Source organism: Populus euphratica, unplaced genomic scaffold (assembly GCF_000495115.2).
Source record: "Populus euphratica unplaced genomic scaffold, PopEup_1.0 scaffold43.1, whole genome shotgun sequence".
NCBI classification, from domain to species: domain Eukaryota; kingdom Viridiplantae; phylum Streptophyta; class Magnoliopsida; order Malpighiales; family Salicaceae; genus Populus; species Populus euphratica.
In genome coordinates this window covers 1013106-1029025 of record NW_011499889.1, presented here as the reverse complement: position 1 = coordinate 1029025, position 15920 = coordinate 1013106, and the positions used below count along the sequence as shown (strand labels likewise).

Below are 15920 nucleotides of genomic sequence, written 5' to 3'. Positions count from 1 at the left end.
GGAACTTGAAGGATATTTGTTAATTATTGTGTTGTCAACAATACTACGATAAAGTATAAACATCTCATTCATCGGTTTAATGATATGTTAAAATGCATAGTTCTTATGATCATACAAAGACTAATATAAAATATAAATATTTTCATATTAGTTAAAAGAAAAAGATGAATGAAAAATGCATTTAAAACTAAATATGGACTTTATAAATAGTTGGTGATACCATTTGAACTTACTAATATGCCTAATATTCTTATAAAAGTGATGAATCATGTTTGGAGTACATTTATTCCTATATTCATTGTGATATATTGTTAATGATATCTTAGTTTATAGTAAAAGCTTGGATGACCATGTTGAGCATTTGAATTGTGTAGTTTTTTAAGAAAGGAAATGTTATTTGCTAATATAAAAAAGTATACTTTTTGCATAAAAAAAGTTGTGTTTCTTAGTTATGTTGAAAGTGCAAAAGATCTCAAAATAAATGAGGAAAAAGTTAAGGTTCAATAATGGCCTATACCTAAGTCAATAATTGAGGCAAGAATTTTTTCATGGTTTGCAAAATTTTTATAAGAGGTTTGTTAAGAATTTTAGTACAATGGCTATATATAGCACTCGCTGAAATCATTAAAAAGTCAATTAATTTTAAATAGGGTATTGAACAAGATAAAACATTTAATCTTCTTAAAAAGAGATTAAATTCAACACCATTATTAGCATTAGCTGACTTTCCTAAAGTTTTTAAGATTAACTGTAATGTCTTAGCAATAATTGTTGGAGCTATTTTAATATTAGAGAAATACTTGTTTTTTTTTATTTTAGTAAAAAGCTTAATGGTGTAACATTGAATTACCCTATTCATAACAAGAAGTTTTATATATTAGTGAAGACTTTAAAGAGTTAACAACACTACTTATAACAAAAACAAATTATAATCCATTTAGATTACAAGTTGCTGAAACACTTAAAGGGACAAGATAAATTGAATCAATAACATGTCAAATTGATGAAGTTTATTAAGGCCTTTTTGTACGTGATTAAATACAAATAAGGTAATAAAAATATAGTGGTTGATGCACTATTTAAAAGGTATATTCTTTTTTCTATTGTAAATATGAAATTGTTGGGACTTAAATGTGTGAAAAAAATAGTATGTCAATGATAGTGATTTCACTGATATATATGTTGCTTGTGAAAGTTTTATAGACTTGATAATTACCTGTTTAAATAGAATAAATTATGAGTGTCTGATACTTATATGTGTGAATTATTTGTTCATAAGGCTTGTAAAGGTGGTTTAATGTGGGTATTTTAGTGTTAAAAAGACTTTATATGTTTTGCATTAATATTTTTAGTAGTTTAAGATGAAACATAATGTGCAAAAAATGTGTGACAAATGCATTACATTTAGACAAGCTAAGTTTAAAGTTTTATTGTATCTCTTTTTCATATACCTAAGAAACCTTAAATATATATTTATATGGACTTTGTTTTAGAATTACCTAAGTTAAAAAAGGGTTGAAATTCTATATTTATGGTTGTAGATAAGTTTGCTAAGATAATATATTTCATACCATGTCATAAAATCGATGATGAAACCAACATAACTAATTTATTCTTTAGGAATATAGCATGGCTTTATGGGATTTTTAAGAACATATCTCTGAATAACGATATTAAGTTTTTTAAAAGGTCTTGTGGGAAAAGTTAGGAACTAAGTTATTGTTTTTTATTATTTATCTTTCACAAATAGATGGGAAAACATCAGCAATGAATAGAATTTTAGCTATACTATTGCATTTTATCGTTCAAAAAAATCTTAAAAATTAGAAAGATTATATGTTATTCATTAAGTTTGCTTAAAATCAAAGTGTGTGTTCCACTACTAATTATTTCTCATTTGAGATTGTTTATGATTTTAAATTAAATTTGATTTTTTTTACTTGTTGATGAATTGATATGTTTTGATAGAAGTAAAAAAGCACAAGTGATAAAAACACTCCATTGAAGTGTTTGGCAGTTTATAAAAAAGAATAATAACCAAATTGTAACCAAAGCTAATAAAGGGTGTTAACATGTTATTTTTTAAATAGGTAATGGAGTTTGGGTGTATATATGAAAAGAGAGGTTTTCATCCCATATGAGATATAAGTTATAACCAAGAAGATATGGTCTATTCCTAGTTCTAGAGAGAATCAATGATAATATCTACAAAATGAATCTTTTAATTGAGTATGGTATTAGTGATATTTTAACTATTTCTAAATTTTTTTTGTTTGATATAGATAATGATTCAGGATTGAATTTTTTTTTTTTTTGTTTGATATAGATAATGATTCAAGATTGAATTTTTTTAAGGAAAGGATGAATAATGCAAATTAGCCTATAATATTAAAGGGTTCACTAGAGATGCTAATTTGACCAATTATAATGCCAATGATCAATAAATTCAAAGAGATATTTAATAGATTAGTTCATAATATTTAGCTCAATTCCAACTTCAAATCATCTACTTGTGATGATGATTAACTTAATTAATTTAATTTATCAGAAAAAAGGATTGGTTTATGGGCTTGAATATTTCAGCAACTTAGATTTCTACATAGAGAGGTGGAAACTTCTCCTAATGTTATAATGGTGTTTTGGAAGCTTGGAGTTTCCATACCATGCAAAGAATCCTTATTTTTCATGGACAAATAGGTGGTAGAAAATAGAGGAATTATTATCAAAGTTTCCTTGTTTATTTAGGAAACTTAAATTTTGCATCACTATTATAATGATATAATGATTCCTAGACTCTCAGGATATAAGGGAAGCATCACTATTATAATGATATAATGATTCCTAAACTCAGGATATAAGGGTTGACAATAAAGTTTTTTAAGCAAATGCGAGATTTAATGTTTGTGTTGTATAGTTCATTACATGTGGCATTAGTATTTTAAACATAAGACTTGGGCTCTTGTTTCAATTTTTTGTTTTGGGCTTTATGTCACATATTTTAGGTTATATTTAAATTGAGATTAATATTAGTCACTAGTCCATCAGGGGCATGTTTATTTTGACTCTTTAAATACTTTTTTGTTAGGTTTTTTTTTTTTTTGAAATGCATTGACTTTGTTGCATATTACGTGTGCTTCTGTGAAGATTTTCCGTGCCTTTTAGTTCTTTATTGAATTAATTGTGATTTACGGAACATCAATTATCTTTATCGTATTTTACCTTATATATTAAAATGATATTCAACGATTACTTTATTAAAACAAATGTTTTGAGAGTTAGGAGGCCGTCATTAGCATGCAATATTTTTAATCCCATAACAAACGACATAAATCAAGCTCTCAAATAAAATACAGGAATAAGAACTTCAGTGTTATGAGAGGATAAATTAATTTTCAAAATCTTCGCTTTATTTCCCATGCCCTTGCAGTGCAAAAACATCACAAAAGATAACTTCTAGGAGCCACCAGTACAATACTGCATGAGCTTGTATATATATATATATTTGTAGGCTGGCAAAACGTTCTGAGATTGAAGAACACAATTATGCATGCGTTCCTGGGTGTAGAGAGAGGTTATGAAATGATGGATAGATCATAAACGCCATAATTTACAAAAACGGGCCCTCACAGGACTCTATACATGAAGACACCCTAAGTGCATATGTTTTCAACATATTCTGATGCAGAATGGCTTTAAATTAATGATGACAACGTAGAAGCTGTAATTTATCTAAAGAGCATTTTGAGTTCCTCAATCCTAGCGGACCTGACCTCCTCGTCGGTGAGAGCACCAGCAATCATTCTCTGCTTCTTTGCCTGAACTTGCTGCAGGCGTTCCTCAACTGTGCTCTGTCACATTGGTCGGTGGCAAAACATTTGATTAGCAGCTAAGAAAGTGGAAAAGACAAGAATTTATGAGCACAGGCAAGATGACACTTTGATAATACTCGTTAATGGACCTTTTTGCCAATCGAACTCCTGGCTACTTCAATTAAATGGTTGCAAAAGTTCTCAAGGTACTTGTTAATGAACCACTCAGTCACACAACATCACAAGTTCGTAATAGTAACTGCAGTTCATTCCAGACCAATAATACAATCTCAGTTGGCCTCGAGAAACAATTCAAAAAGTGCCTCTATCAGGAGCTTAAGATTTTTGTTTTTGGCTGTTCCAAGGCTTGAGCCTAATCCTCTTCAGCTAGGTTCAGATCACCCACCTTTCCCCTTTTTTTTTTTGTTCTGAATAATGCCAGCTAGGTTCAGATCACCCACCTTTCCCCATGTTTTTTTTTTTGTTCTGAATAATGTTTGGCCTAGATTACTTTGGTTCCTAAACTAAACTATAGATGAGTGTATCTTCATCAATCCGGCAAAATATAAATTAAACTAAATCACATTTCTGGTCTAAATCTTCACATATTCCAACTAGAAATTTGACGAGAACCCAAAGAAAATCCAAAGTATAATCTAACCTCAACAATGAATCTTCTAACAAAAACTGTTCGCTTCTGTCCTATCCGATGGATTCTCATTATTGCTTGCTCCTCGACTGCAGGATTCCACCATGGATCCTGCATATTTTAAAGTAACAGATTTTTAAGTGCTTGCTCCTCGACTGCAGGATTCCACCATGGATCCTGCATATTTTAAAATAACAGATTTTTAAGATAAAGGTGGGAAACTCTTTCCTTTATGAAAAGAAATTAAGATATGAAAATGTACCATTAAGAAAACAGTTGAGGCTGCAGTAAGATTCAGGCCTACGCCGCCGGCTTTTAAAGACATCAATAATACCTGAGATATACGATAATTGGTTAAGAAAATTATTAAACCATCGAGAACTGCAAAGACATCAAATTCCGGAAGGTAATTAACTACCACGGGCACTTGAAACTGCTTACCATTTTTTCCCTGGTTTCATTGAACTCCTTCAAAGTCCTCTCTCTCTGCTTCTGTGCAAGTTTTCCATCAAACCTTAAGAACCCAATTCCTCTCCTTTTCAGTGGGATCTCTAAAAGATCCAAAAATGAAGTCCACTGGCTAAAAACAATGCTCTTTTCACCAAAGCCTGACCTATGGATATGTTCCAAGCATTCCAGAAGCTTGGAAACCTTTGAAGACTCCTTCCAGTCATTCTCAACATCAACCTGGAACTTACCCTCTGTTGGGCATGCTATCAGGTCATTTGCATTCAGTGAAGTTCGACAGATTGGGCATATCCCTGATATTGGTGTTTGCCAGTAAGAGATGAGACATTCCCTGCACATCCTATGTACACATGGTGTAAGCACGGGGTCATCTGCAGACTCCATGCATATGGGACACTCGGTATTTTCACCCCTCCGGATGCCCTCAACAACCTCTTCAATGTATGCTGGAGTAGGTGACAAGATAATACAAGAGAAATTCTGAAATGTTTTCTGTCCACCTTTCACTAAGAGAGTTACAATATATATATACATCAAGAAGTATCAAAACCCTTAATTCTAGCATCTAATAAACATAATCAGATTCTTTAATACTAGGCCTAGACAATAATTGAGATCTTTAGAGAGAATCCAGGGATATACAGCTATGACAGAAATTAAACAAAGAAAGAAGAATATAGTGACAGCTATGAAAGAAATAGAATAAGAAAAGGAGAATATACTGACAGCTACAAAAGAAAGACTAATAGCTATTAAAAAAATGAAATAAAAGAGAATATATTGACATCCCCCCTCAAATTGATGCGGGTAGGTCGAACAACATCAATTTGCGACTGAGAAACTTATGTCGTTGGCGTGTCAAGGCTTTTGTAAAGGCATCAGCTATTTGAAGAGCAGTATTGAGATGAGGAAGAGTGATAACACCGCGAGTAAAGGCCTCCCTAATATAATGACAGTCCACCTCTATGTGCTTGGTGCGTTCATGGTAGACCGGATTTGCAGCTATTTGAATAGCACTAGTATTATCACCATGAAGTGGAGTAGGAGCAGTAGGGGGGAACCCAAGTTCAGAAATAAGACCACGTAACCACACAATTTCAGAACAAGCTGCTGACATGGCTCGATACTCAGCCTCTGTAGAAGATTTAGAGACACAATCCTGCTTCTTACACTTCCAAGAGATCAAGGCATCTCCAAGAAAAATGCACCAGCCTGTAATAGATTTTCTAGTATCTGGGCAGCCAGCCCAATCCGCATCACTATAGGAAGTCAAGGTAAGAGTAGAATGTTTGGGAAAAAACAACCCACGAGTAGGGGACCCAATTAAGTATCGAATAAGACGACGAACTGCAGCAAGATGAAGATGTCGAGGTGCCTGCATAAATTTGCTAACTATATGGACAGCATAGGAGATATCAGGCCTTGTAATTGTTAGGTAGATAAGACTACCAACAAGTTGCCGATATAAAAAAGGATTAGGCAAAAGCTCGCCTTCATCTTTTCGGTATTTCACATTCACCTCCATTGGTGTATCAACAGCAGTAGCATTCTTTAAATCAGCAAGCTCAATGAGATCCTGAATATATTTATGTTGATTTAAGAACAAACCATGATCTCTAGAGTGAACTTCCAGCCCCAAAAAATATGTGAGATGTCCAAGATCTTTCATTTGAAATGTACTATGTAACATATGTTGAAGCTTGGTGATCAACCCAATGTCATTACCAGTGAGGATAATATCATCAACATAAACTAAGAGAAATACCATACCAGTGGTGGTCTTGTAAAAGAAAAGGGATGAATCATATTGACTTTGTGTGAAGGAGAAGGTGAGAAGAGTGTTGCGAAACTTCTCAAACCAGGCTCTAGGTGCTTGTTTCAACCCATACAAAGAGCGTCTTAGTTTGCAAACTGCATTAGAAGCCTTTATGGACATACCAGGTGGAAGTGTCATATAAATCTCTTCCTTAAGATCCCCATGCAAGAAGGCATTGGTTACATCCATCTGATATAAAGGCCAGGCTTTAGAGGCTGCAATAGCAAGAAGTGTTCTCACCGTAGTCATCTTAGCAACGGGTGCGAAGGTTTCTTCATAGTCGAAGCCATATTGTTGTTTATTGCCAAGAGCAACCAATCGAGCTTTGTATCTATCCAAAGATCCATCAGACTTGAGTTTCACAGTATAAACCCACATGCTCCCAATAGGCTTAACATGTGAAGGACAAGAAATAATGTCCCAAGTATGATTGGCCTTAAGTGCGTGAAGTTCTGCCTCCATGGCTTGTTTCCAGCACTCATGTTTGCTAGCCTGTTTATAACAAGTGGGAATGGAAATAGAAGAGAGAGTAGTAGACATAGCCACAGGAGTGGAAAAACCATACCTTTCAGGAGGTTTGTGAGGTCTAGAGCTTCTACGAAGAGGAGGGGGATCATAGGAAATGGGCAGAACAGGATCAGATGTTGCAGGAAGATGTGAAGGAACCTCGGTGATACCTGGAGAAAGAGCAGAAGCAGGAGTGCGTCTATGATAAACATAACCAGGTTTAAACCTTTGTATTAGTGTTGACGACTTAGAAAAAGATGGTAAAACAGATAAAGATGGAAATACAGAAGGCTGTTGGGTGCAAAAGAAAGGCTGATTTTCAAAAAATATAACATTCCTAGAGACACGAGTTCGACGTGCATGTGGATCATAACAAAGAAATCCTTTTTGGGTGACAGCATAGCCTAAGAAAGCACACTTGACGGATTGGGCAGTAAGTTTATTTCTCTCATGTGCAGGAAGGTGAACAAAACAAACACATCCAAAAATATGAAGATTGGAATAATTTGGTGCATGTCCAAACAAACGAACATAGGGAGAATCATTGTTCAAGTGAGGAGATGGTAATCGATTAATTAAATAAACAGCAGTACATAAAGCTTCACACCAAAAATGAGAAGGAACATATGACTCAAGGAGAAGAGTTCGAACAACATCAAGAAGATGACGATTCTTTCTTTCAGCCACACCGTTTTGTTGTGGGGTGAAAGGACAAGAACGTTGTGATATGATCCCATGACTTTGAAGAAAAAATTGAAATGCATTTGACATATATTCACCACCTGAATCAGATTGCAGAATTTTAATTTTGGCAGAAAATTGTGTCTCAACTAAGGCAAGAAGGGCTTTAAACACAGAGAAAACCTCACTTTTAGATCGAAGAAAATATACCCAAGTAAAACGAGTGAAATCGTCTATAAATGTAACAAAATATCTATAATGTTCATGAGAAATGACAGGTGCAATACCCCATACATCAGTATGCACGATTTCAAAAGGTTTGGTGGTGTGAGTTTTATGCAATGGAAAAGGAAGTGTTTTGCTTTTACCAAGTTTGCAAGATGCACAATCAACAATATCATTATGAGAAGAAGTTGAATTTTTATTTCCTAATAAACCAGATTTAAACAAGACTCGAAGTACATGAGAATTAGGATGTCCTAAACGTCTATGCCACACCTGATTATCACAGTGAGCAGCATTACATGCAACATAATTTAACATAGGAGAGGGAGATAGAAACAAGGGAAATAGACGTCCCACTTTAGGTCCCTTCACGATCATCTTCCCGGACACTTGATCCTGCACAAAACAACCAGATTTGGAAAAATGAACATCACAATTGTTGTCAACTAATTGGCCAACAGATATGAGATTAGTGGACAGCTTAGGAGACACAAAGACAGTATTTAGAAGGGCTGAAATATCACCAACAGCTGTGATAGACAAAGGATTACCATCGGCAGTACGAATATGAAGATTACCTTTATATTTTTTAACATTATTTAAAGGTAAGACAGTGTTGGTCATGTGATTAGAAGCAGCAGAATCAAAATACCAAGGCTTAGGAATGGAATTTCGGTTACCTGAAAGGCCTAAAGCAGAAAGGGCAGAAACTATCATTTGTTGGACCATTTCAGGGGTAATAGAGGACTGACCAGGACTAGGAGTATTGGAGGAACCAACCGAGACATTATAGGCGGTTTCAGATTTCTTTGGAGGCCGGATGGAGCAATCTTTGATGATATGCCCTGTTTTCTTACAATAGTTGCAGAATTTTTTGGTACAAGTAGTGGCAATGTGCCCAAATCCTTTGCAGCTATAACACTGAACATTTGACATATTTCTACCTCCTTTAAACCTCCCTTGAGCAGTGTATGCAACAGGGATTGGAGTAGAATTTTGAGCTTTCTGCTCCAAGACAGCTTGTGTAATGATCCGTTGTTCTTCCCTGAGAAGCTCTCCTACACAAATATCCAAGAAAGGAACTGGTTCTCTATTCATCAGGTTGGACCTGATTGCTTCAAATTCCCCTCTTAACTTCATTAAAAATTGATCACGCTTGCTAGTCTCATGCACACTTTGAATAACAATAAGTCCTTCAAGAGGTACACTTGCATACACAATGTCTGTGTACTCAGCCCAAAGATTTACAAAGGAAGAATAAAATTCTTGTATTGACATACTACCTTGATTGAGTTGACCCAACTCAAGTTCCAATTGAAACCTTCGTGCTGTATTGCTTTGGTTGTAAACTTTCTTTAGGTAATCCCACATTTCTCTAGATGATTTGTAAGGCTTGAGATTGAGAAGCATGGAGTGTTCCATACTTCCAAGGATCCAAGACATAATCTGAGCATCCTTCACCTCCCATTTCACATATTTCTCCTTTTCCTGCTCACTGTCAGGTGCAGGAACTGTCCCAGCAATATGACCCCATAATTCCTTTCCCTTGACAAAAATCTGAAACTGGAAAGCCCAGGCAGAATAGTTCTTTCCAGTAAATCGAACAATAAAATGTTCAGATCGTTCCATAGACAAGATTTAACTAGAAACAAGAACAAAAAGATCAAGTCCAAGAAAAAACAGAATAAAAGAACCAGATAAGGAACTAGACACAAGATGAATTGATTTCAGAATTTTGGCTCTGATACCATGACAAGATAATACAAGAGAAATTCTGAAATGTTTTCTGTCCCCCTTTCACTAAGAGAGTTACAATATATATATACATCAAGAAGTATCAAAACCCTTAATTCTAGCATCTAATAAACATAATCAGATTCTTTAATACTAGGCCTAGACAATAATTGAGATCTTTAGAGAGAATCCAGGGATATACAGCTATGACAGAAATTAAACAAAGAAAGAAGAATATAGTGACAGCTATGAAAGAAATAGAATAAGAAAAGGAGAATATACTGACAGCTACAAAAGAAAGACTAATAGCTATTAAAAAAATGAAATAAAAGAGAATATATTGACAGTAGGTGCCGATTGCCTTATGGTGGCAGAACTAGCATGGCGGATGGCCTCAACAACCTCTTCAATGCATGCTTCAGTGGCAGCTGACTGCCTTGGAGTGGAAGAATTAGAATTTGTTTCCACAAACCTTCTTGCATACTTGTTCAATTCCTCATATCGTTGGATATCAGCTCGACTGCACATTCACAATTTAGAAACAAAAACAGAAAATTCGCTTTCTTTTTAACAAATAAAGGAAAATATCTTCAATTCTAGTCCCACCTCATAACAAGAAATGGGTGGTTGCAACACTGCCTCAGTCGTAGTAGCAGCTCAAGGACAGATGCATAGTTGTGCAGAACCTTGCCCTGAGCAACAAACTCTTCAAACTGGACCTGTTCAGATTTAAAAAAAAAAAAAAAACACTCAGTTGAACTCTGTTTCCATCATATATTCAATATAATTCATCCTAAATGGAAGGTGACAATAACTAACACTCACTTTTGATCTTCTAAAAAGGGCATCATAAAAATCACGTTCAGCTTCCGATTGTTCACACTTGATTATTTGAATGTCAGTTGGAGGGAGAACAAGTATGGGCCTAAATCAAATGCATCAAACAACAGAAAAATGTCAGTTGGAGGAAGAACAAGTATGGGTCTACATCAAATGCATCAAACAACATAATGATGAAAAAGATTTTTGCTGCGGTAAAAAATAATAATGACAATAAGAAGAAAGGTTGAAAGACCAAGTGTTCACCTTCCCTTCTTATCCTTTGTATCCTTGGTCCTTCTCAACATTAGCGGCCTCAAAATAGCCTTGATCAACTTCATGGCTCTAGGGTCTCCATTTTCATGCGGTCTTTGAATTAATTTGTTCCACCTATTCCAAAGTCAGACTGTATTATGGACAAAGACATGAAACAAATCCCAGAATAAATGCCTGAGTAAATGATTAAAGTTCAGTCTAGGTGAAAGTTAGAATCATATTATTTTTTTACACCAATCAGCAAGGGGCAATGAGCGTGCATTCCTACCATGGCCAGTTGCACCAAGGCTCAACATGCAAGAAGCACAGAAGGCTGTACAGATCTTCCAAGGTGTTCTGTAACAATAGATGAAGAGAGAATTTGTTAATTGCTCAAGCAATGGGCATCCACTTTCTTGATATCTAGTACACCAAAACCACGATAAATTGTTGAAAAAGAGAGTTCTTCTCAAAAATAGCTACTTAGAAAGGATAACATAAAGCAAGAGGAAAAACATATAGTACTTCTGTGCATCAGCAATTTCAGAGAAAAATGTGCATTAATGAATAAGAAAACAGACCTGAATAGGTGTCCCAGTAAGACACCATTTGCAATATGACGACAATGAAAATGTAGCCTTTGCGGCTAAGGTCTTCCAGGACTTGATGGTATGAGCTTCATCTAGCACCACCCTATGCCACTCAACCCTATTAAAAATGCTATTCTCCATATCCTGTATCAGATCAAAAGAAGTTTGAAGTTGGGAGAGAAACTACTAGAACAATTACTAAAAGAAAGATGAAATAACTGGTAAAAGTACAGCTTAATAATTTAAACCTCTTGATATCCATACGAAATTGATTAATAAATGAAAGAAGTATGTTCTTACATGCTTGTAAGCTTCAGTTAGGACACCATATGTTGTCAAGACCACATCATATCCAGATAAAATCCTGGGGTTATTTGTTTTGTACCCGCCATAGTGAACAAAAATGGAAATGCTTCCTGGCTCTGAATGGGTTTCAAGCTCATCCTGGCATAAAAGACCTATTAAGACGTAGAACAAAAGACATAAAAGAATAACAGTATCTCTACAATGTAATATTCAAAGCATCTATCAATTAATTGAATTATTATAAGGAACTATTTTTCTCCGTAGATGTTGTGACACCATAGTTCGAAATATTCTATCTCTAATCAGAGACTAGAAAAGAGGCAGGGATATTATACATGATTCTTTTCATTATCTTACGTCATGAGGGAAGAGAATCACCTTCCACTGGCCTAGCAAAGCCATGGGGCAGATAATAAGAGTGCCACCCATTGCTTTAGGCATGGTTTTTGCGCGGGGATCTTCTATTCTGTTTACTCTTTCTTTGCAGTCAGAGCTTCCTTTGCCTGGTCTTGCTAGTATAAGAGCAATTGTCATCACTGTCTTTCCAAGTCCCATTGCATCAGCTAGTATCTACAGAGGCACTTATCAAGTCAGACAACAACACCACCTCCCCTCAAGAAAATGCACATGCAATGTGTCGCCCACATGCAAATGAAAGGGAAAATGGGAAGAGTAAACAAGTCGAATCTCAACACAACATAATTATCAAACAAAGTCGAATCTCAACACAACATAATTATCAAGCAAGGAAAAAAACAAAAAAAAAACGATTGTAAGCACAATAATATGAGGCCAAGGCATATTGATCTGAAAATAAGCTGGACAGTTTAGAAACATACTCCCCCTTTAGTCATCTGTGATGCAGTTGGAAATTGAGTAGTGGCTTCCCCAGAAAATATGTTTAAATAAATGCTTGGCGATGAAGCCCTCCTGCATCAAGCATGCTCGGTCAAGTTTCATAATGTTAGCATGTGGAGCATACACTTCATTTGTTAGAAACTACGTACCTGTCCGATATGCGATAAGCTGCCCAACATGGATTAAGAGTTTCTGCTGCTTTCTCAGCTTTATTTCCCTTCTCTGATTCAGCCATCCAATAGAGAGCTTGTTTCTGATACGGTTTCAAATTACAGGTTAGGGTCCATGGAGGCTCCATCTCCTGCACAATTAAAAGAGAATGATTAGGGAAATATGCTAAAGATGAGATTCAGAGCTATATATTCCCTCGATCCTGGAAATAAGAGATTTAAAGCTTTTACCTCCAAGTCATATGTATCTACAGCACCAACAAGTTTATTCAAAGATGACTCAGAGAAAGCTTGTTCATCCTTCTCTTGATCTTGCTGGCATCCTGATCCCCTTTTCACTACATGCAACATAAGGGCATCTTCCTCTGGATCCTGTTTTTATCAACAATTTAAGTATTCGCACTAAAATGAATGCACTCGTAATTTAACCATATGCTTTAAATAGTTCAGATGCTGGAAACAACAACACTTACAGTTCCATGTTATGAGATGAATTCAGTCATTTCAATAAGATTTAACAATTAACAGTAGTTCTTTTTGTAAAAATTGGAATGTTAGAAGCAACTTCCATATGCACTATCAAATTCAAGATGTCAAATGCAGTTGCACGAAGGTTTCAACCATACGGGGCAATACAATGGTAAGGCCAGATGCACTATATTTTATCCAAGTTACAAAAAGGTCATCTTTAAATGCCAGCTCTTGACATAGCATTTAATTAACCAATAATAAGAACCAAAAATTAGATACATAAGATACATATACATTCACAAGAGCAAGTGGAATATATCAAAACAATTCCATTGTTGGACAAAAGTATAGGCATACATACTTCATAGTTGAGGGGTCGCTTTCGAGAGTCAAGTTCTGCAGGACTAAATTCAGCCTGGTTGAACAAGGATAAAAGGTCAAGAATAAAAAGCAAAAGTCAATTAAAAGACTCCATCAAAATCACAAACTGGTATATAACAGTTAGAATTTAACATTACAAAGGAAAATAAAAATTAATGATACCTTCTGATATGGTTTCATGTCCAGTAGCTTGAACAACGTAGCAAGGGGGTGAGCTGTAGGATCAATGTTTGGAGGAGCATCTATCCTCCATGTTGAAATACACAACTCAGTGAATATCGATTGGTGAACATAGAAACTGGCAAACAAATTAAAATAGGTACTATGAAAAATCAACCAATCAAGTCAAAATCATTACCAAACAGATCCAAACTGAAACACTAAGAGGGAAAAAAAACAGAATTTTACCTCACATACAACACAACATCCTGCAACATTTGAAGGTTCTCTGGTGCAGCTACACATCGTCCACTAACTCTAACCCTGCCAGAATTCACAAGTGGAACAGCACTTTTTCCCCACTCCATCGGAAGCCTACCAATCTAACAAAAAAAAAAAACAATCAAGTGATTCGCAATCCTTGAAAATGAACCCACTCCATCGGAAGCCTACCAATCTAACCAAAAAAAAAACAATCAAGTGATCGCAATCCTTGAAAATGAAAAAAACCCATGTTCAGAAATATATTCAATCAGAAATATATTCAAATAAACAAATAATAAACAATCAACTTATAGCTCATAACTACTCTTGCACGGTTATAATACATGATAAAGAAATAAAAAAAGTTAAATCTTTTTTGATATTTCAAAAAATCTAAGATTCCAATAAAGAAACTAATAGCAATAAAACTGACCTCTCCAAATCTTTTAGTAGAGAATCGAATAATGCCCTGTCTATGATACTTGGAGCCAAAACTAGAGAAACCAAAATGGACTATTTCATTGTCCACCAATTTCCTTCCTTTAGTAGTTGATGAAGCGGTAATAAGAGAGCCACCAACCAAGTACCAATCTTTCTCTTCTGGGAAATCACCAGTTTCCACTTCAACAACATTCTCATCAGCCAATTCTTTTCTGACATGGGTTTGGACCCGAATCCCGGTGCCTGTTCGCGTACTCATTTAATAGTTGCTTGCTTCTGGGTCGTCGCGATTGATCCGTAAATATCGAAGATTTTTCTTTTTGGGTGTTTTGTTTTATTGGGAGCGGGGGGGTATGTATTTGTACTGGGAACTTTTTGGCGCCAAAGTGAAAAGTCTGGCTGTCCTTTTCATATATTTTTACCTCCGTCAATTTGGTTTTGGAGCGCGCGAGGGGGGAAAAAAAAGGAGTGGAGTAAATACTAGATGGCTGGGCCTCCAAGCATGCTATTCTTTGAAAAATTATTTTTTAAAAATATATGAAATAATATTTTTTTTAATTTTTAATTTTTTTAATATTAAAATATTTAAAAATACTAAAAAAATTATTTAAAATTTAAAAAAATAAATTCAATCACAACCCTAAATAAAGCAGAGTTGCAATTGCGATCAAATCAAAATCTAATTGTAATTTATATCTTTTTAATTTTTGTTCAGAAATAATTTTTATTTTATTTTATTAAAGTTAATTAAATATACTCTAAATTTTTTATACATGTTTAGATTTAAGTGAAGTTCATCTTAAGGTATTTTTTAAATTTTTTTTATTAAAAATTAATGCATTTAAAGAAAAGAAACAATAGTTGGACTTGAATTTTTCTTGCCATCTAAACTATTTTAATTATGTTTAATATGTGTTATAATGCTCAATAATAATAAAAAAAAAGTATAAATAACGAGTAACATGATTTTAAAATATAATATAAAAATAAAATATTAATAATTTTAAAAACATTTAAGTTGAAATAAAAAAAATTATTTGCATTTTAAAATTGCAAAACCCTATTTTAGCTCCGAAATACCTTTGACTACACTATATACTTATATTTATAGATAAATACAATACACGAAAATCAGTAACCTTTCAGTCATTTTCTTTTTTATTTCAAAATAAAAATCCCACTTCCAAAATTGTACTTATTGAAAAATATAAATCCACACAAAATCTAACAAAATCCAATTTCATTTATTAAAAACAAATTGTAATCCTGTAAAAATAACTGGGCTTTGATGGTTGGGCCTCTGAGCCGATGCATGAC

General features: G+C 34.5%; 1 protein-coding gene across 1 annotated transcript; it reads right to left on the bottom strand.

The window, feature by feature from the left end:
• Positions 1-3461: 3461 nt before the first annotated feature.
• LOC105130942 (putative SWI/SNF-related matrix-associated actin-dependent regulator of chromatin subfamily A member 3-like 3) lies at positions 3462-14914 on the bottom strand. The gene is made up of 19 exons (XM_011033674.1): positions 14596-14914; positions 14148-14281; positions 13902-14037; positions 13720-13773; positions 13119-13259; positions 12867-13018; positions 12699-12789; positions 12238-12429; positions 11854-11997; positions 11545-11697; positions 11253-11320; positions 10976-11098; positions 10715-10814; positions 10496-10608; positions 10292-10409; positions 4900-5358; positions 4721-4792; positions 4471-4569; positions 3462-3848 (listed from the first exon to the last, which is right to left on the bottom strand). The coding sequence occupies exons 1-19, from the start codon at positions 14860-14862 to the stop codon at positions 3726-3728; spliced, it is 2739 nt and encodes a 912-aa protein (XP_011031976.1). The 5' UTR covers positions 14863-14914; the 3' UTR covers positions 3462-3725.
• Between the last annotated feature and the right edge of the window lie 1006 nt (positions 14915-15920).